Below are 23292 nucleotides of genomic sequence, written 5' to 3'. Positions count from 1 at the left end.
TTCTTTCTTTCTCTTTTTGGTCTGTTTTTGCAGGATCCTTACATTTGTAGAAATATGTGCCATAAATTCACAATCCTCTTTTCTATTTTTAATTGATTAAAATGGACGTAAATGACTGAGTGAGAGATTGTAGAAATCTTGGCATTTTTCAGGAAACTCTGCAGGAACCCTGCAGTCTGCATGCTGGTGATCTACCGATGCACTGAGCTATCCGTTATAAAGACATTATGTTAACCTGTACTTGGCGTGCAACACATGCAGGCGATTATGAAGTGCCCAGAACCATGCATTACCAGCGCACTGCGCCAAACGGATTCTAGTGTGTGCTTAAATGCTGAATCCATAGATAGTTATAATCTATTATGCTTTATAGAGAGGGTCATGTCTCAACATTATTCTCCTGAAAAAACCCCTGTAAAGCCTCTGTGGTATGGATGGGTTTTACAAGGTCGTCGGCGGTGCATTTTGCATCGATCAGATGAGCGGCTGACGTTCTGCTGTTCCACTTGGTTTCAGTACTAAATCTTGAGACACTGAGTGGTTTCAATTGGCCTTAGAGCCAGGTGGTGTAATATTATTTTATCCTAGGGGTCATAATTCTTCCTGTCTGTAACTTTCCCGCTGAGGCTGCTTGAAGGAGGCTGCAGTTTGTCTCGCAGGTTCGGTGCTTTCTTCAATTTCTGGCGTTTGCAGTAAGGAACAATATTATCTCACCTTGTGTAACTAGCTAACTCCCAAAACAGTTTTTTTTTTCTTTTTTTGCCCACTATGCATTTCGTCCGTGTGTGTGGGTGTATGTGTGTGACACTAAAACTGTGCAATTTACTTCACTACCTGCCCGACTTAGAGCGGCTCTACAGGCGACCCAAATCAATGGTTTCAGCGCGGTGTCAGTTCCCCCATTCATCGGTTATTCGTAGTTACTTGCAGCGTTGGGGCTCAAAAGTGAAATACTCCATACAGTTACCTACATATGAGAATACCTTGGTGAGAGGTCTTTTGTTATACACAGCTTTCAACCATATTGCCCAAATCAATATGCCACCATAGGAAGATCAGTGAGGGAACTGAGAGACCCATAATGAGCTTAGTGGGTCTACAAGGTCTGTGAAATTAAACACATTGCTCACCTGCTCTGGATATCCGTAGGCCCCGACTCTTAGTAATCATATTGGCTTCTTACCACTGCAAGCTGGAATAACTAAGATATAACACCGAGCATAATATACAGACCCCGGCATATTGCTTTGGTCGGTCCCCAGATCTCTAAAGAGTCTGTGTTTCTTTTGATTCCTTTGATTTGTTTGCAACAACGCAATCCTCTGTAGCTTTAACTGGGACACTTTTCAATGTTCAGAACTCGTCGTCTGCCTGATTAGGACACAAATAGAGTTGTGTTACAGTAGTAGTATGCGGTTCAGAGTTGTCTCTGTTTTCACACAACAAAATAGGTCTTCTGTTATTAATGATCATAAAAAACGACTTTACAGATGATGTTTCTTCTGTTTTCATTCAATAGTAGGTGTTTAAAAACCGATTGTTTTCTCCTAAAAGAAAAAAACAAAAAAAACCCCACCAGGTTTACTTGGTGGTTTGGCCGGGGTTGGCACCCCTAACCCTAACCTTAGCCGTAGCCCAAAGTCTTAAATAAATACATGACATATATAAACAGAGACTTAGAAGATCTCAAAACTAGTTTGTTAATAACAATAGACTCACTATAAAAGTGAAAATACCATGCTTGTTGCAAATCCTAAACTAATTTCTTTCTGAATGTATGCTTGAGTGACTGGTTGGCCTTCATTCAACATTACGTCTGAATTGGTATTTAATTCCCTGGCCTTCCTCTCCTTTTTTTCTTTTTCTTTTTTACATTCACTGTTCTTATTTCTCATTCTGGCCCCAGCTCTCACCCGCACAAATAATACATGAAATTCAATATCGTATTCAGAAGTCCGTCACTTACTCTGGGCTGAAGGAGAATGCTATGTGGCAGAGTGGTGACTCTTGTAGCTCGGTTTTACAGAATAATAACAACGAGCAGCCAGACGGTGCAAAGGTACATAATAAATCACAGCATATTTCCAAAAGACTGTGTTCGTCTGGTTTGAAAAATGTTCGCCATGGCGACCGTGTGTTCCTTCCAGGTAATGAGTGCTTATTGCTTTTTGTTTTCAACATGCATTTCGTCTCGTTTGGTTATAGAGGTTGATCATCGGCTTCTTTTTATAACTGGGTTTTCCGTCAGAATGGTCATTATGACAGATAAAACATAAAGAAATAGAGGTTCAACCATGCAGACTTGTTGGATACATTTGAATATTATCGATTTATGTATTTCAGGAACTTTATCGCAAAGTGAAACAGATTGTATAGATAATTGCAAATAAATGGATGTTTGACCAACTTTATATGACTTAATTATTCTCTACTAACAGTTGATGAAAAGATGACATTTAAAATTTGAATCTGTCATCAAGCAAACAAAAAGAACATAAACACAGAAATGTAGCCTTAATGAGCTTGTTGACGCTCCTCTGAAGTTACCCGGCCATAAGGTACAGATTAAATACTTTAATTACTTTCCATTTTTAAACTTGTTTGGTGATTGGTCAAGAGTAGAAATTGAGAATGTGTGTGTCTTTATGACAAAAGATGGAAGTTCTATGTTTTCACCAATGGTGAAATCTTCTTCACTTTGCACATTTATTTATTTTTTTGTCCTGTCTTGCCTGTGTGCCGTCTCGCTCTACACATACCTGTCTCTTTCCTCCCCTTCCGCCCAGATAAGAGCGGTATAGCTGCAGGTTGCTGGGCTGGTTAATTGAAACAGGAGCATTTCGAGGCTTGGCCAGTCAGCCTTGCACTTTCCACCAAAACATCTCCAGGCTCCAGCTCACATGCTGATGATCGGACTCGCACACAGACGAACACAGTTTTCCACTTACATTTATTTATTTATCCCCCCCCTCCTCTCCCTGCGGCAAACTTTTAGCATTTCACACATACAGAGCAACCTAGATCCGGTTACCAGGCAGACGTTCAACATCAGGAGGACCCAGCCACAGTTTTCATTGATTTGTGTCAATTTGACTCTTAAATGGTGAACATGCTATATATGCGTGCTGGGAACACCACTGAAAGAATTTCCCTCTTCAATTATTTAAAGAACTCCCAATTTCCTTTTCGAATCGTAAAAAATTGGTCTGTTTACAGATTGGAACTGTGTGATGCAGTACATAGCCCACACTGCACAACCCAGTGGTTTCTTGGATTTCACTATTAATAGGTATAAGTTTGGGTAAGATTAACATTTGTTTTATTTAAATGAAATTATTTTTTGACTAGGCCCAGAAGGTCAGTTATTCTTTTGTTGTATAATTACAGCCATATTTTTTTTCTCTTGCATACACATATCCATTCACTCGTTTCCGGTACGTACATAAATATGATGCATCGAGACATCGAGGAACAACAAGGCCGCTTCTCTTGGCCCACTAGGGGTTAATTTTTGCTTCATAAAAAGATCTGATTGGACGTCGGAAAAGGCTATTACTGTGTTCAAGTTGTACTAACACTAGTTAGCCTAAGTGCTAGATTCTTGTGCCTTTAATATTTCATTAGTCATGTTGGCCTCACAAACGGAGGCCTTCTCTCACGTTATTCTTGATTGTGTCTGTTTTGTTGACTGACTGACATAAATAAAAACGTTTGGGAATTACAAACAATAAATTGTCAATATACAGAAGCCTTAATGATGCTGCTACCTTTCACTCCACCTCTTGGACCCTGTTGCATATGTCCATGAGAAGCTGAGCCTCCTCAACAATACGTCCAAAAAGCTAACAAAGAGTCCTGCTAAAGTCCCTGATAATCTCACCGTTCCAGAGCTAACAGCAAAGGCTTAAGCCCTTGATCTGACTCCATTAACATCTCCTCATCAGAGCTACAGTACAGATAGCGCAAGTACAGCTGCGACCGGTCTCCAGCGGCTCTCGGCTGATCAAAGGCAGTAACGTCATGTTGAAGGAAGGCTTGCACACCTCTGTGGTAGCTCACTTGGTTAAAACGAGCGAGGGACTCTGCTGAGTAGCTACTGATTACCTCATTTTGAAGGCTTTTATGCGCTCTGTTTCTCTCAGATCTCCGTTAGGAGTTAGCCTGGTTCTTTGTCGACTCAATCTCGTCCTTTGTTCTGTTATTCGTCAAACCTGTAGTTAGAATCAAGGCGTGCCGCAGCGCTTAAACGTAGCAATCCTCAGTTGATGAGAGGCTGATGCTAAAAGCTGCTAAAAGTGGTGCTTTACAAAGGATTGTTCAAGAAAGCCAAATTTTATTTCCCTACTGTTCTTTTCATATGATTGTATGCAAGATGTTTTCTTTGAGAGCAAAGTGGAACTGAAGTCAAATTCTTTTTGTGTGCACAACGTTTGTGAAAAAGCTGATTTGTGTTTCTAAAAACCTTTTTCTTTGTTCTGAGAAGTTGAGACTTCTTCAGGGAAACTATAGACAATAGAAACAAACACTTATTTCATTTTCAATAAAATGCACATCAACTTATATAAAATCATACATTGTAATTTTCTAGACTTACTTTTTGGATTGTCTCTCACAGTTGATATGTAACTGATGAAAACTACAGACCTCTCTGTTCTTTGTAAGAGAGGAAACTTGAAACACAGTAAATGTCTCATTCAGATATTTCTGTGACACTCCCCGTTTTGTTCTGTATTTTTGAAAATTATAGACAATTGAACCACATGGATAGTGGTACTTATCCCAGTATCCCTGCATTTATTCTATATTTTACCACCTCAGTTTAGCGATGCTGTTTTATACAATCATCCATCTGAACTCTTATCCACAACAGCAGGCCGGAAAATGGAGTTGAATGAAAATTAAGACAACATTTATTAACACAACTTGGTGGTATTAAAAGACCAACAGACCACAATATTTGTGACATTTGCAGCTCTAAACATACTTTATTTGCTGTAACTGCAGCAGTTCCAGATCTCTGTACTCTTCCTGTTTGCAGTATAACTACTGCGTCTCCTGCCTGGTGTGTTTACGATAAAGTTGCTATAGTCCTCCTCCACTGTTCTACCACTGATGAGGACAGTGTTTGACATATTCCTAAATTCAGTCAACAGAACAACCAAAACAGAAAAGTTGAGGTATTTTTTATAAGCCTGTCAAAAATAGGCTGATACTAATACCTTGCAGTTTTCGTTTTTGTCGATTAAGTTCTAGGAATCGATGATTCCCTCCTCCTCATGCTCATTTACTGTAGCTTGGCATTTATCTAATTCTACCACCTTGTTAGGACTTTTATATGACGTCTGAAAGAGAACATAAATCAATAGTAATTTGATATTTTCATTGCTAAGACCCAGCACGTCTTATTATGTTTAACTTTGCTGTTCCCTGTCTCCTAATATCTTTCGTTCTTCTTCTTCTGTTTTACTGCCCATGTTTTCCATCTTGACCAGAAATATTGAAAGCAGCTTCACATGCTGCTCTGGGTAATTAGAGCTCAGTGGTAGCAGCGGCAGCAACTCCACGCTGACTGATGGTACACCAGTGAGCTTCTCACACATGTAGGTGAATGACTTTTGCTGGGTTATGCTGTTTGAGTGCCTGCCTGTGTTCTACAAATTCTGTGTTCTACAAATTCCTTGGTTCCCCCAGTTACACACGTTCTTTTTTTTTTGAGCTACGTCTCTATTATCTTTCTGCTACGTAAATGTTTGAGTTTTCTCAGTCGTTTTATAATACCAAGAAAGTGTGCGGTCATCATATTTACAGTTCTAAACGGCGCATTCAGTACAACGGAGAGAGACGCAACACGGTGAGCTCCTTTTAGCACTGACGGATAGCGAATTATTCGAAGCGGGCCTAATCTGATCGTCGGTGGGCTGACTGTTTGCCGAAGGAAGAAGATGAAAGCCTGGCGTCGCTCCATGCAACAGGTGTGCGTCGGTCTGTGGGGGGAATCCAAAGACCCGGGGCCGAGGCGGAGCTCGGCAAGAGCTGGATTAAAAATGAAAACACATTTATGCCAAGACACGCCGCGAGTGCAGAGGAAAATGCTTGTTGCATTTGCAGAAAAAAAAAAAGAAATATTAAATTCCTCCTAACTGAATCAAAGTATAGAGACAGAGAAATCTATACTCTCCCATTTAATCAGACAAGTCAGTTCATCTTTTCTACATTTATTTAATTGTTGTGTTGGAATTTTGTCGGTCCTTAATAGCAAGTGAGTTTTGTTTTCGTTTGCCGTGTAAGAGCAACTTGCCTCGCAGTGTGTTCTATTGTTTCGGTGGCATCCAGTCCTTGTCTCCAGTGAGGAAATAAAAATAAGAAATGGGACACTTTGCGCTGCAGTTTGTTCGTAGCCGCAGACACTTTGGAACAGAGTCTGTCAAGATTATGCCAGCTTTTCCCCACGGGGGGCGATGAGAGAGGAAATGGGTCAACGGTGGCTCACATGACTCCTGAGTTATTCTGAGGGGTGAAGAGCTTTGTGTGGACAAAATGTCTAGTGATAGTTTATGATGACGGTGGGGAAAGATTCAATCTCACGGTGAATTTCTACCAGTTTTTTTTGTTCTTTATATGTATAATTTGAGAGAGAACATTATTGTTGTTTTTTTCCTGTTGAGAGAATTGACAGGTTTTCTTGAAGATCCTGAATCCTCTGTGGTAAAACTAGATGGATGCAGCAGCCATTAGCCAGATGTGGGCAGTTAGTTTTCACAAAGGAACACAGTGAAGGGACAATGATTGTCACTGAGGGACGAAACATCGGCTGAACTCGGCCAACTTTGCATCGTTTCACAATAAGGAAACATAAAGTTTACAATTACCTAGTGGTTTTGGAATTTGCATGGGACTCATTTCACTCTATGTTCAGTCATTATGTTCCATTTTGTGTTTTTGTAAAGTCTTGTTAATCACACAAATTTGATTATTTTTCCTAGTATCACTGTATATTGGGAAAACCTTTCCAGACCACTCAGGTCGTCTGGTTCTGGTCAGCTCTGCATCTCCAGAACCAAACATGGAGAAACGACATTCAGCTTCTATGCACCGCAAATCTAGAACATTTCAAACAGAAATTCAAATACATCACATGTCAGATTCTATCGATGTAATATGATAGAATTTCTGTTTTGGCTCCACTTATTATAATAATAATAATCATCATCATTATTATTATTTTTTTTTTATTTAATTAATTTATTTATTTTTTTACATTTTTTTATTTCATTTTTTATTTTTGCTATATACTCATCAACTTGGGAAGATAAAGTAGCTGAATTTTAATTTTTTTTATTTGTATTTGTGAATATTTTAGCTCTACGGAAAATCCGTGAATAGTTGGGTTTTTCAAAAAAAAATCCTGAAATAGTTGAATAATGATCCACAAATATTCAGGGGTCCAATGTACTGTAGTTTACATCCTGTCTTTTAAGAATGTTAACTTCTGTTACCGACTGCTGTGTTTACTAGGTGAATCCAGAGTTGATTCCCACTAAAAATGTAAATGTTGATTCAAAAACTGATTTCAAAGAACTTTCTCATAGATGAGGAATGCCTGGACAAGAACAGGATCACATAAAGTCAGGCTATTAGGGTTCCTTTACAGCTTTTCACTCCGTGGCTTTTACTGTATTTATTTTACAGAGAGGATGCCAGCTTGGAATTGCTCTCTCAAAGAAGAACATCAAAAACCAGAACTGCACAATGCATCAAATCCTAATCATCACCACCACCATATGTGTGCAATAGGCTGTTTGGAGGCAGTATTTGGCAGGTTTCTGCATTTCACGTGCCATGCATTCCAATTTTGCATCCAATAATTTAGATTATAATATTAAGCCAATTTGACAGACTTTTAACTGTTGATTGTTCCCTAGCTGAACTAGATCCATTATTTATCTTTTTTTAAATAATTTGCTAAAAAAAAAAAGAGAGAGAGAGGAAGGGAAATATTATAACAATGAGGGGAAAACATAACTAGAAACCTGTAGTACATCATAATAAATATGAATTCAGTTCAATTAAAAAATACTTCATTAATCCCAAAGGCAAATTAGAAGTTATTGTAACTCATATTACTGTTCAATGAGTTTTAGAGTAGTTTCTGATGGTTGTGGGTAGGAATAGTCTTCTGTAGCAGTCAGTATCGTCTCAAATCTGAAGAAGTCTCTGACTGAAGACAGCCTGCTGTTGACAGTTTGAAAAAGACGCTCAAATTTCATGAAATTTGAAACCGCTACGACGTTGCAACAATAACGTTTCAACGCCATGATTTTCTTCCAAACCTGCTCAAAAGTGTCTTGCGGTACTTATAGTTCATCCTCAAATACAAGTAAAGAAAAGAAAAAAAGAAAAGGTTACTCATAAGGTCACTCCATGCTATAGCTTCAGGTACCTTAGAGTCTTTGATTGGTGTGCCTGAGATACAATATTCCCACTTTCCTGAACACATCATTATTCCCAGTTTATTAGGAAATAAACGCTTGAAATATGGACTGACTGAATCTCAACATTGACAAAAGCAGCAATGATTAGAACACAAGAAATCCGATCTCAGCAATTTGTAAGGCTGTAATCAGCCAGAAGAGTTGAACATTAAACATGTTAAACTCAGCTCTATTGAACCAGACAGGATGTAAACCTCACTTTTTCTCATGAGCATCAAAAGCCAACTTGACCTCTTTACTGCCACACTCCAACCCGACGGTTTACTCAAATAAGATGATTGGAGCAGTGCACATCAACAGCTATTTGACTGCCTTTATGTGTGCACTCCATTAAAACGCTCCTCCTGGGAGGAAACCTCAAAGAGAGATTTAATGGGCTTAAAAAATGGAGCATAGCAAAACCAAAACAAACTCCCTGTGGAATCTAGACTTAAGTGTTTACGGTATCACATTTTTCATCTTTGTCAGGGAGACGCTGCGCCGCATCTGCACAGACTGACTTCAGGCTTTCTTTTCCTTTTTTTTTTTGCAGTGAGAAACTTAAAATGTGCTGTCAATATGAAGCAGATTTAATATTGTTAGGGTGTTTGATTATATATAATTTTGCTTTATAGAAGTGAAAACCAGCCTTTTATGCAGCGCTGTATGGAACAATGTTGAGATGCTTGTGTTGGTCTGTAATAACGCAGCATAAGGTCTTGTATTGAGTACATTTCTGATTGGGTTATATGGTTAGTTAGTTTTTTTATGGAATGGTATTTGAGGATTGGTGGAAGGTGTTCATAATAACGTAGAGCATTTTAGCGAGGGCTAAGCAGCACCAACGCATCATGTGATTCTCTGAGCACATAAAAACATGCTAGCACCCACCAACCTCAAATATGTGGTTTTAATCAATGTAGAAGCATCTGAATCAGTCTGACATATTACAATTTTACAAGTTTCAGATTGATTGCGGATATAAAAATGCTCCATGCTAGTTGTATGTCATTATCATAAAAAAAACCTGGAGATGTAATGCGCTAATAGTGGAGCTAACGTTTAGCGCACACGACTTCCCCTAAATAATTTAGGAAATCTTCAGGTAGTTTATAGTCAAGTTAAATTGGTGATTTAGGGATGTAGTCTTTCAAGGGCAGATATGATTTTAACTGAAATTAATGCTTTAGCTTCGGCTAAATGCTGTGTTGGAGTAGTGCTTTAGGAAACATTGTTTGAGTAGTGCATTAGGGTCAGTGCAAGTAACTTTTTACTTAGTGAACATCATTGATTAATTGTGTTCTCAATAAGACAAGATTTTTGCTCCAATTTTAACTATGTGTTCATTACACAGAAATAATATGGAACAGCTAATAGCTAACAGAGCATATTGTCTTCCTTTACTGTAGTTTAAAACCATGTGACAGAAAATGTCGGTTTTAAATGGGCTTTTGAAAAAGTTTTTCTTAGCTAATCGCTTATCACTCATATATAATATAACGCGTGATAAGCTAACTATTACCTTTTACTGTCCAGATATGTCTGAAGAAAACAGAGTTGAGAACTTGTTCATTGTTGTTTTTATTTTATTATGTATCCTTTTGAATACAGTTAATATTGTTTTTGCTTTATGGTAGCAAACAAGAACATCCAGCGAGGCGTTTCCAGCTGCTCTCTGTGTCCTTCCTAATCTTCCTCCTTGTTGTGCTTTGAGATCACAATTACGCTGCTTCTTTCTCTGTCTGTTTCTCTTTTTCTCTTTCCTTTCCTTCCATCCAGGCGTGATTGTTATTGTCACATTTAAGCAGTGTAGGGTGGCGGGGGAAAAAAAAAAAAAAGCATGAGCAGAGTTGAGTCTTGCTTTAATTTTAGGCCGTCTGTGATGGAAATTAAATCTCACTCAAGAATTAATGGCTGGGGATCAGGTTGAGCCCCAGGGTCAAGATCTGCTATTCACATAGCTATTGACTCTGCAGCACTCCACTCTGAATTACATTGGATTTAATGATGTGTGTGTTTGCAAACGCATGTCTGTGGTGTGTATATGGTGTGTGGGCGTGCGTGTGTGTGTGTGTGTGTGCCACAGTGACAGGGCGTGCTTTTTAAATATGAACTATTTCTGTGTAAAGGCACGAGTTTTATGATCGCTCCCTACATTGAACTTTATTACAAAGCTCCGTAATGACATCTCAGTATATTTCAGTACGTCCTTAAAACATGAAGTAGATTTTCTTTTGGATAGTTTTTTCTTATCAACTGATAGAGTGTTGGCATAACTTATATTTATTTTCTGTTTCTTTTTTCTAGGCTGCAAGCTGCTGCTACAATCATGGAACCGATACCTACATAAATCTTAAGGCTTTGGAAAAGTGGGAGATCATGGCGAAATTATGAACCTCTTATACTCTGCAGCTGATACTCTATAAAGCTGCCACCTTATGTCCTTTTATTTTTCTTGACAAGAACACCCTCCCCCAAAGTGTTTGGAACAGCTCGAAAATTTGTGGAAATTTCCTCAAAATCTAGACATTAGAGACGTTTTAGTCCGAGTTACAGCAGGACCCTTCAAAGCGTCTCACTGGATTAAAATAGTTATATTTCCTGTCTTTTACCCTCCTGCTACTTCTTAAGACTTTGAAGCACCAACTGATGGAGAAACGAAGGAAAGAGTCAGGATAAGGACGAGAGTTATTGTAACGGGAAGCGAAGGGAGATACTGCCTGTTGGCTTGGGAACTTGGAATAGGGCTCCTGTGAGCAAGTTTTATATTCCGTAAAAAAATTTTTTACAGCTTATATAAATTGAAACTGGGGATTGGCTTTGTGGCTACAAAACATCAAAAAAAGGCAAAGAAAACATTGGAAATTTTAGTATGACAAGGGTGTTAAGATTCCTATGCTGGCCCCTGTGGCCTTTGGCCCTTTTCAGCATGCTAGCTACCGTGGACATGCTGGAATTTGGTGGGGCAACAGGCCAGTACGCACGCTATGGCCGCTGGGAAGCTGGATCCGTGGGTGAGCTCAGCTTCAGTCTCAAGACCAACGTCAGCCAGGCCTTGGTGCTCTATCTGGACGACGGTGGGAACTGTGACTTCTTGGAGCTGCTTATCGCCGGCGGCCGCCTTCAGCTGCGTTTCGCCATCCACTGTGCCGAGCCGGCCATTCTGCACATGGAGACGCTGGTCAACGACGACCGCTGGCACATGGTCTTGCTCACCCGCAATTTTCGCGAGACTTTGCTAATGGTGGATGGCGAGACAAAAGTGGCCGAGGTCAAATCAAAGAGGAAGGAAATGGCGGTGGTCAGCGACCTATTCGTGGGTGGGATCCCTCTTGATGTGCGCCTCTCTGCTCTGACCTCCAGCACTGTGAAGTATGAGCCACCCTTCATGGGGCTAATCACCAATCTGAAGGTGGGGGAGATGCCACCCACGCTGTTAAACAGCCAAGGCATTGAGAGCGACCTGGAGTACCTCTGCACCAAACAAAACCCGTGCTTCAATGGAGGGTTTTGCTCAATTCATTATGGAGAAGTTCACTGTGACTGCACCCACACCCGCTTCAGCGGGAAGTACTGCAAGGAAGGTAAGGACCCGCCTCACTGTGCATGTGTCTGTGCTGATTGGATTTGTGTTGTTGTGTGCTACCAATTTGGACATCAGTCTTGCTTTTCTGAGGTAAAATTGCAGGTGAAAGTATTGTCTGACTTGGTTTGAAGAACATATTCAGAACAACGTTCTGTTATGCTGTTAAGAACCAAGTAACATGAAGAATTTGACATACTGGATGCGTACAACAGTTTCAATCCCCACAACTCTAATGATGACCAAAGTAAATATTGGTAATTTCATTGCTTAAACACAACCAGCAACAAAGCCTGCATCAATGTGCCTTGTTTCAGGTGCCAGTGACCACCTGGAGATTTCAGAGGAATGCTGAAATGTTTAATTCCAATAATGGAACTTATAGAAGTTTACATGCACCATATTCCCAAATTGATTGAGTCACCTTCTCAAAAATAGTAAAGGTGTTCCGATCCCTTTTTTGGCCACAGGTGTACGGGGCGCTTTATCACAGTTGAGTCCGTGGATTCTGAGGGGCAGAGGTCACCAATTTTCAAGAGAGTCAATGGTTCAAGTTGCCACCAAATTTGCTCAAGGAACAGGGCTCAGAGATCTCAGTGGAATGAGCTGAGCAGCTGCATTAAAGCCTTACATTGTAATGCAAAGTGTTGGATGAAGTGGTGTAAATCATGATGTCATTACAACATGGAGAACTAGAAATGTGTTTTAAGGGACATTTCTTGCCTTTTCCTTTGGACTTCCAAGGGAATGGCACTTAAATTGAGTCGAGCATAAAGTTTGGTGGAGAGGGTATTACAGTGCCTGACTTACTGCATCTTCAAGAGTTGAACTAGGCCACTTTTGACAACTTCATGCTCCGGACTGTGTGGTGACAGTTTGACAAGGTCTCCCCCAGAAAACTTGCTAAGCCTGGTGGTTGGGGCGCTTGGCAGTCATTCATCCAGCTGCTGTTTTTTTTAAGTTAAAAAAATGTTTGAAGTTGATAGAAAATTTGAAAATTTCATAAATCATTTGGAGTTGCAATCCACAAAAGGTTTAACCTGCAAAGTATGAAATTCCCAATCACAGCCAAGGTTTAAAATCATCTCCAATTAGTTACTTATTATCATAATAAGTATCCCTGACACAGTGTTTATGTTCTTTTCATAATGATACTGTAATTGTCTAGTAGTTATGGTTAGACTTGTTCTGGACTATTCAGACAATACAAATTTCAGATTTTGTAAGCATTACATCAATATTACATTTATTTCAAAACTATATGTGCCATGAAATATGGAAAGATGCAACATACTAGATCACGTACAGTGCCAACACTCAACATTGTTGTGTTTTTCTCTTTGTTCTCCTCACTCCTCTCCTGTTTTTATTCAGAACCAGCCCACTGCTCCTGCCTGCCTTTGCTCTGGGGATGTCGGCTCATGTCAAACCTGCTTCTGTTTTAAACCCCTGCAATGACACATCACATCTCCATATCTGTGGTTTCTCCCTATTTTTCACATTCATCCTCTTTTTTTTCTTTTTTTCTCTCCTTTTTTTGATTCTCTTTATCTTTGAATAAAATTCCTCCCATCTTGCCTTCTACCTTCTTTTCTCAAGGCCATCTTGCTCTCCACCTCCCTTCACCTCTCTCCCTGTCTGCTTCTCTTGAGGTGACTCCCTTCCTCCTCTTATCTTCTTACCCTTTACCTGCTGTCAGCACTTCACAGTCCTGCCTCTCCTCCTCCTGCACTTATCGCCCTCCTCTGCTGCTTTCATGTGTCTGCGTCCCCCCGCCCCATCCTACTTGTGCATTCTCTAATTCCCCATGTAGCCATGAGGAATTTCTGTCTCCATCTTGATCATTTGTACTCTGGGTGGGGGGTACGGCGGGAAAAGCTCTTCATCCCTCATTATCGCCGTGACTTATAAATGTTGCATTATTACTTTCGGAATAATCAATACGCTCGGTATCTCGCAGCTTTTCCCATGTGATGAAATGACGTGTAATTAGCGCTAAGAACTGCAGATAGCTTCACCGCCGCCGGTTATGTGCTGGTTGTTTGAAGTGACGCGTTTTTGCGCGGCCCACACTTCAGTTTTGACAGCGCTGGAAAAAAGATATCCAGCCAAACAAAATTATTTAGTTCTTCTTTCTTTTTATTAACCTAAAGTGGAAAAACTAAAACTGGCATCATTTAGATCAAAGCCTTTTCAAACCTTCTTAGGTGAGACGGAGATGCCATATTGTCTCGTTTGTAATCCGGCGACTCAAAGTCTCACTCTGTATTCACTTGACTATTACTTCTTGCAGCTCAAGACTCAGGAGCTAAAGTGAAAAAGCCACACAGGTCTATTCTGTTCCCTCCGTTTTTCTGTCCAACTTTCTTAATTACTTTAATGTCTCGAAGCCTCTCTCCTCGCGTTCTTGTCCATGTACTTTACCTAAGATTGCCGTCTGGGTGAAGAAAAGCATACACTGCTGCCTGTCTCTTGGCTAAATTGAGAGTAGAATACCGATGTAGGGCTAGAATGACTGCAGGAAGCACTTTGAAATGGAGCGAGGGGGGGAGGAAAATGAGGTGGCTGAGAGGATATGAAGGTGTGCAAGGCAGGAACAAAAATTTGGGGCAGGTGAGAATGATGATGGTGAAAAAACTGGAAAGGGATGAACGGTTGGGTGCTGTGGTGGCGCAGGGGGAAAACACGACCCACATATGGAGGCCTTAGTCCTCGTGGCGGTGGTCGCAGGTTCGATTCCCGGCCTGGCGACATTTGCCGCATGTCTTCCCCCTCTTTCGTTACCCTCTTTCCTGTCGGGCTACTTTCAAATAAAGACAACTAGAGCCAACAAAACCTTTAAAAAAAAGAGGAAAGGGGTGAACAGTGCAGAAAGAAGGTGCAGGTTTTGAATCCCAGCCCCTGGGGATCTTTCTCCATGTGTTCCAGATACTTCCTCTCACAGTCCAAAACATTGTTGGGTTAACCGGACTGTTGTGCCTCTGGGGTATGGACTGGCCAGCTGTCAGGCTTGTACCCTGCATCTCGCCCAATGACCGCTGGAAATACACAAATCTGAAGCAAATATTTCACCCTGAAAAAAATCAGCAAGCTTTTTAGTAAACATGCAGACATTCTTAATTTGCTCAAAAGCACTGTTTCTATCATGCATTTTATTTAGTGTTAGATTTATACATGCAACTTCATCTATAAATCAACAACTGCTTGTCAGATGTTTATTAATATTTTGAAGAGCCTGAATACTAATCTTTATGTAAACATTAATATTTGTAACCACGGCAAAGAGACGAAAGGGGGCGGGGTTTGGACCAGAAACTCACTGGTTACTGAACAAACCTCCTACATTCTGAAACACTACTTCAAGTAAAACATCATTTTATAGTATGTAAAATCCTCATGATGTATGAAAGAACGTTATGGAGCATAATAAGCCAGAATCTACTTACAGCATGTTGTGTATTTTGAACAAATAATGAGTCCTATGGTCTTACTCATGACAATGTGATTGGACTTTATGGACTACTCAACGAAGTCACCCTAAAGTAAGTACTTGCTAAACTCTGGAAATACATTCTAAAAATAGAACTAGCTTTAATAGCCTACACACCAAATATTTCTTAATAAGCAATAATATCCACAGTAGAAACCGCCTTAGCATGACAGCAGAAGGTAACATCTAAAGTCTTCCCCTTTCCAGTCTTGTAGAGTACAGCCAATTACCAGTGAAGAAAAATAAATTGTGGTCTCTACAGCCTGTAGCATGTCAGGTAGCAGTGCACCGAGATATTTCAGTTTTTGATATGCACTATGAACAATTTCGCAAAAAGACAGGTTTTCCATGAGAAATATTGGGTTACATTCCACATATGAATATGTGAATACTCACCCTTTGTGTTTTTGCTAATCTAGACATCAGCTTGGATGAGTAAAACTGACTTTATAAGATGTACATCTCTGTTCCACAACACGTCACATCTAAACATAGACCCCACATTGTGTCAAAAGCCAATATGTACCATAATATGCCTACAGTATGCTATGTTTTTTTTTTTTTTGTTATGTCCGGTTAGACAGAGATCACTCTGACTGCTGACCTCACTCACGCCTCAAAAAGATCCTGTTAAGTATTTTCCTTCAATAAATTTAGTGAAGACCGATTAAAATAGGAACAAATGTTTCATATAAACATTAATCAATAAGCCAAAGAGTTTTAATTATTACCAAGCATTTTCCTCTCAACATGCCACAGTAAAGGTTCTCAGAATGGAGCTCACATATTGCATTGATGTGCTTTTAAAAAGAATCTTTGTTCTTCCCTGTTTTAATCATCCTATTAGAATGCAATTTGTAATGCTTAGAGGTTTGCATTTTACTATTAGGAGTTGTAATTAAAGCAGCTCTGTGACTCTGTAGGCCATTGTTTTTGTAATTGATGCTGACCTCTGCCTCATTCTTGGGTTGACCTCCAAGTAGAAATGCAGGCAAGCCAGGAGTTCTCAGGTCAATGTAATTAGGATGTAAGTGAATGACTACTTTTATATTATGACAGTAATTAATCAGCAGGCAACTAACAATCGTGTTTATTTATTCGAAAAGAGACCATGCAGAAGAATTAGCATAGTTAAACTCTGCTAATGTGCCAGATTTAGCCAACAGGGTCGTTTTAGTCAGTAGTCTCCGGTCGATGATACGACGATCATAAGACGGGTAAAATAAAGGCGGCACAATTTGACTTAAACAGACATAGAATGAAAAGTATAAAGGGAAATAAAAAGCTTATGAACGTTCAGATTTATATTTTAAGATGAACCTTAAAGTCTAGTAAACCTGATTATAAACTGTTCAAATATTTACAACCTGATGCCTTTCCAAATATTAAAATTCAACTATTTCTTTGTTGTAACAGTGTTTCCTGGGGAAAACAACAACAAAAAAAACGTATAATGTTCAAAATCCATTATACGATTCTATATGTGCTATAGAAATGCATTTGTTATATGAGTAGCAGAGTTGGGGGGACAGGAGTTTAGAAAAACAAGACATTTTGTCAATTTAACTATTTGTTCAGTGACTAAACGCTGCCCTCTGTAGGGGAGGAGCATAAAGAACCACAGCGGTCTGGAATTGTCCCAGGCTGGTCATCTGACTGGTCACACTCTGTTGTGGGATGGCATCCTGTTCGTCAACCAAGACTTTTTCACAGGTCGTCCAAGTCGTTTCGCAATCTTGCATGTGTTCCTTGAGGTTGCAGTCAGGACTGCATGCAATGCATCATGGTTCTTGAGAATACAGAATTTTCTCAAATGCATTTGTGCCTTTGTTTAAAATTTGTTTTATTGATTTATTATCTGATCTGTTTGTGATAAAACGATAATATTTGAAAGGGATCCCAGTAGCAACAACTGCTAACTATGGTCTTAATGACTTAATGATTTTTGTAGATAAAAATAGCTTTTGGCAACCTTGACTTAATATCTCTTGATGAACATTGGGCAGAGTTCAGGAGAACATGAAGAAAATGAAATTTTATCAAGCTGCTGGACTCAGAAAACAGGAATACAACCTACAGCAGCTTAGAGTTGTTTGGGTAACATCCCAGGCGCAGTTGTTCAGTGTTCAATAATATAGATTCTAGAAGTCTGTTCTGCACTTGATTCATATGGGATGTAATAATCGATGATGCTTCTTGGACATTTATTTGCATGTTTAAAAGCCACAGTGTTGCCGTCATACGTTTGGACTGTCCTCCTGAAAAACATGCCTGACAGAAACACTACTAGCAAGTTATGTGTGAAGAAGGTTCATGGAGTAAAAATCTCACATTTCTCTTTGAAAAGGAAGTTTATCTGAGCGTGTCTCGCAAACATGCTTTCATTATTACGTTAGAATAAGGCATAAACTTTCCAGTCACCATTCCAGGGAGCCATGCAGTAAACTGACCCTAAACAGTCAGGCGGTCCCCCGTCTCACAGCGAGAATTTGTGACCTGAGGCGAGCCTCTGGCTGCAGAGCCGAGGAGAGGAACAGTTCTGTTTTCAGGAAAATCCCACATGCACTGTTCTGATTGTCAGCTGCAGATGTTTTATATTGTGTCCTGGACGTGTGCTAGACTCAACAGAGTGAAGTGACCCGTCAGCTGTTTTAGTTTGGAACAGGAATTCAGCACAGAGTTGTACATATTCTAGATTAAAGGGGGTATCTTTTCATAAATTTTACAGAGAGCTCACATTTGGAGCTTAAACATTAAATTAATAAGTTATTGTTTTGTAGAATCATCCTAAATTCCTACTTTTTTTATTTCCTGGCTCGGGTGTTTGCTGTTGGGAATAACATTTTTCTTCAACTGGAAATCAGTGTTAGAAAAACTGATTCATGTTGTTGTGCAGCTGAAAATGGGAAGCTCACCTTTTTTTTCTCTTCAATGTGTGAAACTAAAGAGGGAGCAGAACGCTGAAAAACATTCTGCAGATCTTCCTGAGGTGGACTTAGCTGAATCCCAGACTTTGCATTCTGTGTCCAACTATGCAGGTATTAGTAAGGCAGTAACTGCACCGAAGCTTCAATAATCTGTATTTTAAAACCTACCACAATACAGCAACCGCAGGGACTATGAGGGCAGAATAACATTTTTTATATTTCCTGCTAATAATCTCTGCAAGTTCGGAAACAGTGTTCAAGCTTTAGATGGACGCTTTAGACACACTACTCAGCTTTTGTTAGGGCTGCATAATATGACTGAAAAATGTATCATGACATAAGCGTTTCATATCAGCCGATATCGATAACTGCTGATTTTTTTTTTCTTTTAAATATCTGAAATACTGCCAAACTGGTGGCGATCGCTAAAACTGCTGCTGCACAAGTTACTCAACAGGTTGTTGCTAGGTAACCAAAGAGCGAGTACGTTAGTTGATGCCACTCACGTAACTCGCCTGACGTTGAGTAGCTAACGCTAAAGCCTTTTCTGCTGTGCAGATAAGTTCAGTGAAATTATAGAATATTCTATCAGTCAGACCTGGGTGTCTCCTAGGGAATGATCAGAAGATTTACCTGCCTCTCTCTCTCTCTCTCTGCTTGATGCTGATTGGTTGTACACCCACAGCAGAAATCAGGCAGGCTATTTATATTAGCTTCTGTGGTAGTGCTAAGACTTTCTACTGTGTGCATTGAATTTCAACTATTAAATTATGTTATTATAGGCGTTTTCTGAAGTATTTGTGGATTTTAGGTATGTGCATGTGACTGTGTTGTCTAAGCCCTGGACCAGAGGTCCACTGTACTGCAGAAAATCTTAATAAAGTAACTAAATCAGACCTCACTTTCTTGAGTTTGAGAGGCACAAAACCTTGTTCCAAACAAGAATACGACATGAATTTTTTTTTAGCAGATTCTTTGTACGTTGATCAAAAGAAAGAGGAGAGAAAAAGGCATGGAGAGAAGGGATCCTTTGATGATATTTTAGCCATTTCGTCTATATGGACAGACACAAAAGTGTACCGTGAATTCCTGAAGGACCAGTTCTTAAAAAAAAACAAAAACACCGATAGTTGAGATTAAACAACTTCTCAGATACAATGAGTCATGTTGTGTTTGCATTCCAGCACTTTCATCTTAGATGTATTCATGTTGAATGTCATGACATGTTTGTATTACATGTTTTTATGTTACGGAGTGGAAAGGTTTTTTTTTTATTAACTTTCTGCTCCAAACTGCCATGGAGTTGGGTTTGATTCCTCTGAATCCATTAAAATGTTATCTCCTGCTGTTTGTGAAGACTGCTAAATAAAGAATTCAAGTTCAACTGTTCGCCAGGTGTTGACAACTCAGCTTTACATTTAGCCATCTTCAGTATTTACTCCTGTGGTCTGTCTACTTTTCTTCACCGACTGGTCACCATTCTGCTAGCCTGTATGCCGTGCTTCTTATTTAATGTGAGTTGATACATTTGCAGAAACGTTCCAGCTCAAGCATGTCAAAGGGAGATATCGATCCCAACATGCAGGGGAGCATTTGGCCTGAGAATACCTGAAGGACCTGAAACGCCACCAGTGTGGGTTTCCACACAAGCAAGGTGACATTCATTATTACATTACAGATCTCCTGCGAACCAAGCTAGCTCCCTGACATTTATTTCCTAATTCAGCGCTCCAAACAGACAGGCCCACCTATGGAGTTAATACAGCACAAGCAACATCAAATTACTCGGAAATGAGCGTCTGATTGCCGATGTGCCTGCTGCTTTAATGCTGTCACTCAAGTTGCAGATTGTTGTTGCTCGTGGCTCATCAGCATTTAGCGAGGCTTCTCAACAGGAAGGCTAAAAGTTATCCTGTGTTTTGTTTTTTTTTTTTTAATATATTTTAAACAGCCCTTGTGTGAGTGTTTGCCCAACTTATGGAGGAAATGCAAAGTCTCAGATCTGCTCAGCTTGTGAGTGAAAGATGCAATGAAGATGGGAGTATTCCTAAACGTAGCACTGAGGATATAATGGCTTTGCACTTTTGAATGCTGTTTACTGTGTGCCTGTTTAAAAATAGACAAAGAGTATGCTGCAAAGGGTGATTGCCTATAATTAAAGGAACGGCAAATATCGACCAGTTTTTTCGGACAGGGTGATGAGATCAAGGATGAACTTTCTAACTTCGCATTCCTAAAAAAATGGCTGCCATTTTTTCTTGTTCCTTCATGCTAAATTGAAGCCATGGCTGACCATGGTTGACACAACAGCATCTGGTTTGACAAGATGAAGATGACAAGCATCAACACTAGTAACCCTATTTTAGAATCAGCATAGTTTGGATGGGCAGAAATGTTTTGGCTACAAAACATAAAATTACATGAAGTAACATTATTCCACAGTGTTTTTCTTTAAACTGTGAAGCAAGTTTGTTTTATTTGACTCTATGCAGGTATTTATAGAACGTAGAACCTTGTTGGCATTCCTCCCAAACGTAACATAACCACTTACAGATGGTTATATCTGTATACATAGGAGACACACGTCTGCTCCACATTGGTTACATTGATTTTTTAGTTTAGCTTTTTCTTTATTTGTAGCGTATAATTAAGCAGAAGGGATTCATTACTCAGCTTTGTGAATATGTATAAAACACTTTTCTTATGTTTCATCTCTGTCAGTTATTTCAGTTAAGAGATGGACAGTTATGTTCACCATTAGATTCTGATATACCAAATGATTTTTTATAGTCTCTACTGCTAGAAATGAACACTGAGCCACTTTTAACAAAGTTCTGTATGGCATTGTGATGGCATACACATTGGGAAAGAATGTACTAAAGGACTTAGTACATTGTATACTTTAGTACTTTAGTGCAGATGCCTAAAGTACTTTCTAGAGACTTTACTATGAGCAAACTATGAGTCTTGGAAAAGTCACTGGATTCCAGCTAAGAATCCATGATGGATATGCCAATGATAAGCTAACCACATGGTGCACTGTTACCTGGGTTACGGTCTAAACCAGGGGTGTCAAACTCCTTTTTATTTTGAGCCATATTATGATCATGACTGTCATCTCAAAGGGCTGGTTGTTCCCAAATGTATTGATAGAACCCATTAACAAAGCGATAAAATATGAATAAATAGCTGTCTCTGGATTTGATAAGTACGGCTTAAAATTTATATGTAAACATCTTTTCACACTGATGTGATCTGGCGGTACACAGATTTAATTTGATTGATAAAAATAATAGTTAAGGGCACAAGGTTCTATTTATGTGTCCCTAAAGAAACACATAAATGGCCATTTTGTTTGGCCATCTATTTATGGCCATAAACAAATTGCCATAAAAAGATGACCCACCATGGCCATTTTAAAAGCCATGCTGGGTCAGATTTGCCCCCCCGGACCCTGAGTTTGACACACGTCGTCCAAGCGGCGACAGATTTCACTGTGTTGTTGTAGTTCTTCTTCTGAGTTCTAAAAGCGACTGGTGAGGCGAGTGAAAGCTGCATTACTGCCACCAAGTGGCCTGAAGTGTAGCCAGAAATCACTGCCTGTGCTCTCTGGGTCAAGTGACATCATCACATCCACGTCATAAAAATGACATTATTGTAGTTTATAAATCATTGTTCATTACTACATGACATTACTACAACAAAAACACTCAAAGTCTTAAGAAGAGACTTAGTAAAATTGGTCAGTAAGGATGGATCTGCTTGAGAGAGTGTGTGTGTTTGAAATTTAGAAGGCCTATAAAGAGCCTGGATCTGCCTTTGATGCACCTTGGTGATGAGGAAAGTCGTTTTTAACCTTTTTCTTTCTCGCATTCCTTAATAACTGGACGACAGTAGCAGCTCGAACCAAGCATAAATCTTAGATTTCCACTTGGACGGAATCAATAAGACGATGAGACGTAGCAACGCAGAGCGGCTTTTCTTTTCCCTCCGAAAGGATTATTGTTTGTTCCGTCATCCCGCTCCGAAGCTGTCATCGCAACACAGCCCAACATTTATTCACAGCCATCTTTGTCAGCTAAAGGTCTTAATCACACATTTTCATAAACACACAAACACACTGACACACATCCCTCTGGCGTCACCGCTCACAAGCCAAGCAAAGAAGGTAAATATTGACTCACAGCCTTCTCATTAAAGAGCTCGCTGACTACCGAAGCCTAGGAAGGACACATAGTACACTGGTTGCAAACAGAAGACTTGCTGTGTGTTAACATTTGCTGGTGTTAATAGTTAATAGCGAACCCCTTTTGTCTCCTCTTGATCCGGTGTGAGCCTTTTGCCAAGGGATCGCTTGGATTATTGAATCAGTTTCTTTTTTTCTTTTTTTTTTTGGGTCATTCTGGATTGTAGGAATTACATGAGCGCACTTTTTATTCTCCAAAGATAGTTCATATAAAAAAGAAGGGTTAATCTTGTTATGCTAGAAAGTTATGCCAAGTCCATACAATGAGCAAAGCCTCTAGCCCCATTCTTCCTGCCAACTGTTGTCTGTACTCCACTGAGGCATGATTTGTTCTGAATTATCTTCCCAGCTTAGGGTTACAATGACGACGACGCTTTTCCCTGATGCTTATGTTTTTCTTTTTTTTCTTTTTTCCTTTTGGCTTCGGTTTCATTTTGGTCCATAACAGCTTCCAATACCAGTTTTGTGGCACTGCAGAAAGGAGACATCGCAGTGAAAACCGCGATCACGAACGAGCCTAATGAGACGGAAGGCAAAAGAACGGGAGCATTGTTCGAACGCGCACACGTCTGATC

General features: G+C 39.7%; 1 protein-coding gene across 7 annotated transcripts in view; it reads left to right on the top strand.

Moving 5' to 3' along the window:
• Positions 1 to 23292, top strand: part of LOC102219889 (neurexin-2) — an 813998-nt gene that overhangs the window by 87707 nt on the left and 702999 nt on the right. For all 7 annotated transcript variants that reach the window (XM_023346052.1, XM_023346050.1, XM_023346051.1 and 4 more), the window contains exon 2: positions 10779 to 12055. In XM_023346052.1, coding sequence (XP_023201820.1) covers positions 11344 to 12055 — 712 coding nt within the window. In that variant the 5' untranslated portion in view covers positions 10779 to 11343. The remainder of the gene's footprint in view (positions 1 to 10778; positions 12056 to 23292) is intronic.

Source organism: Xiphophorus maculatus, chromosome 14 (assembly GCF_002775205.1).
Source record: "Xiphophorus maculatus strain JP 163 A chromosome 14, X_maculatus-5.0-male, whole genome shotgun sequence".
Lineage (NCBI taxonomy): Eukaryota > Metazoa > Chordata > Actinopteri > Cyprinodontiformes > Poeciliidae > Xiphophorus > Xiphophorus maculatus.
This window is presented reverse-complemented; position numbering and strand designations above follow the sequence as displayed.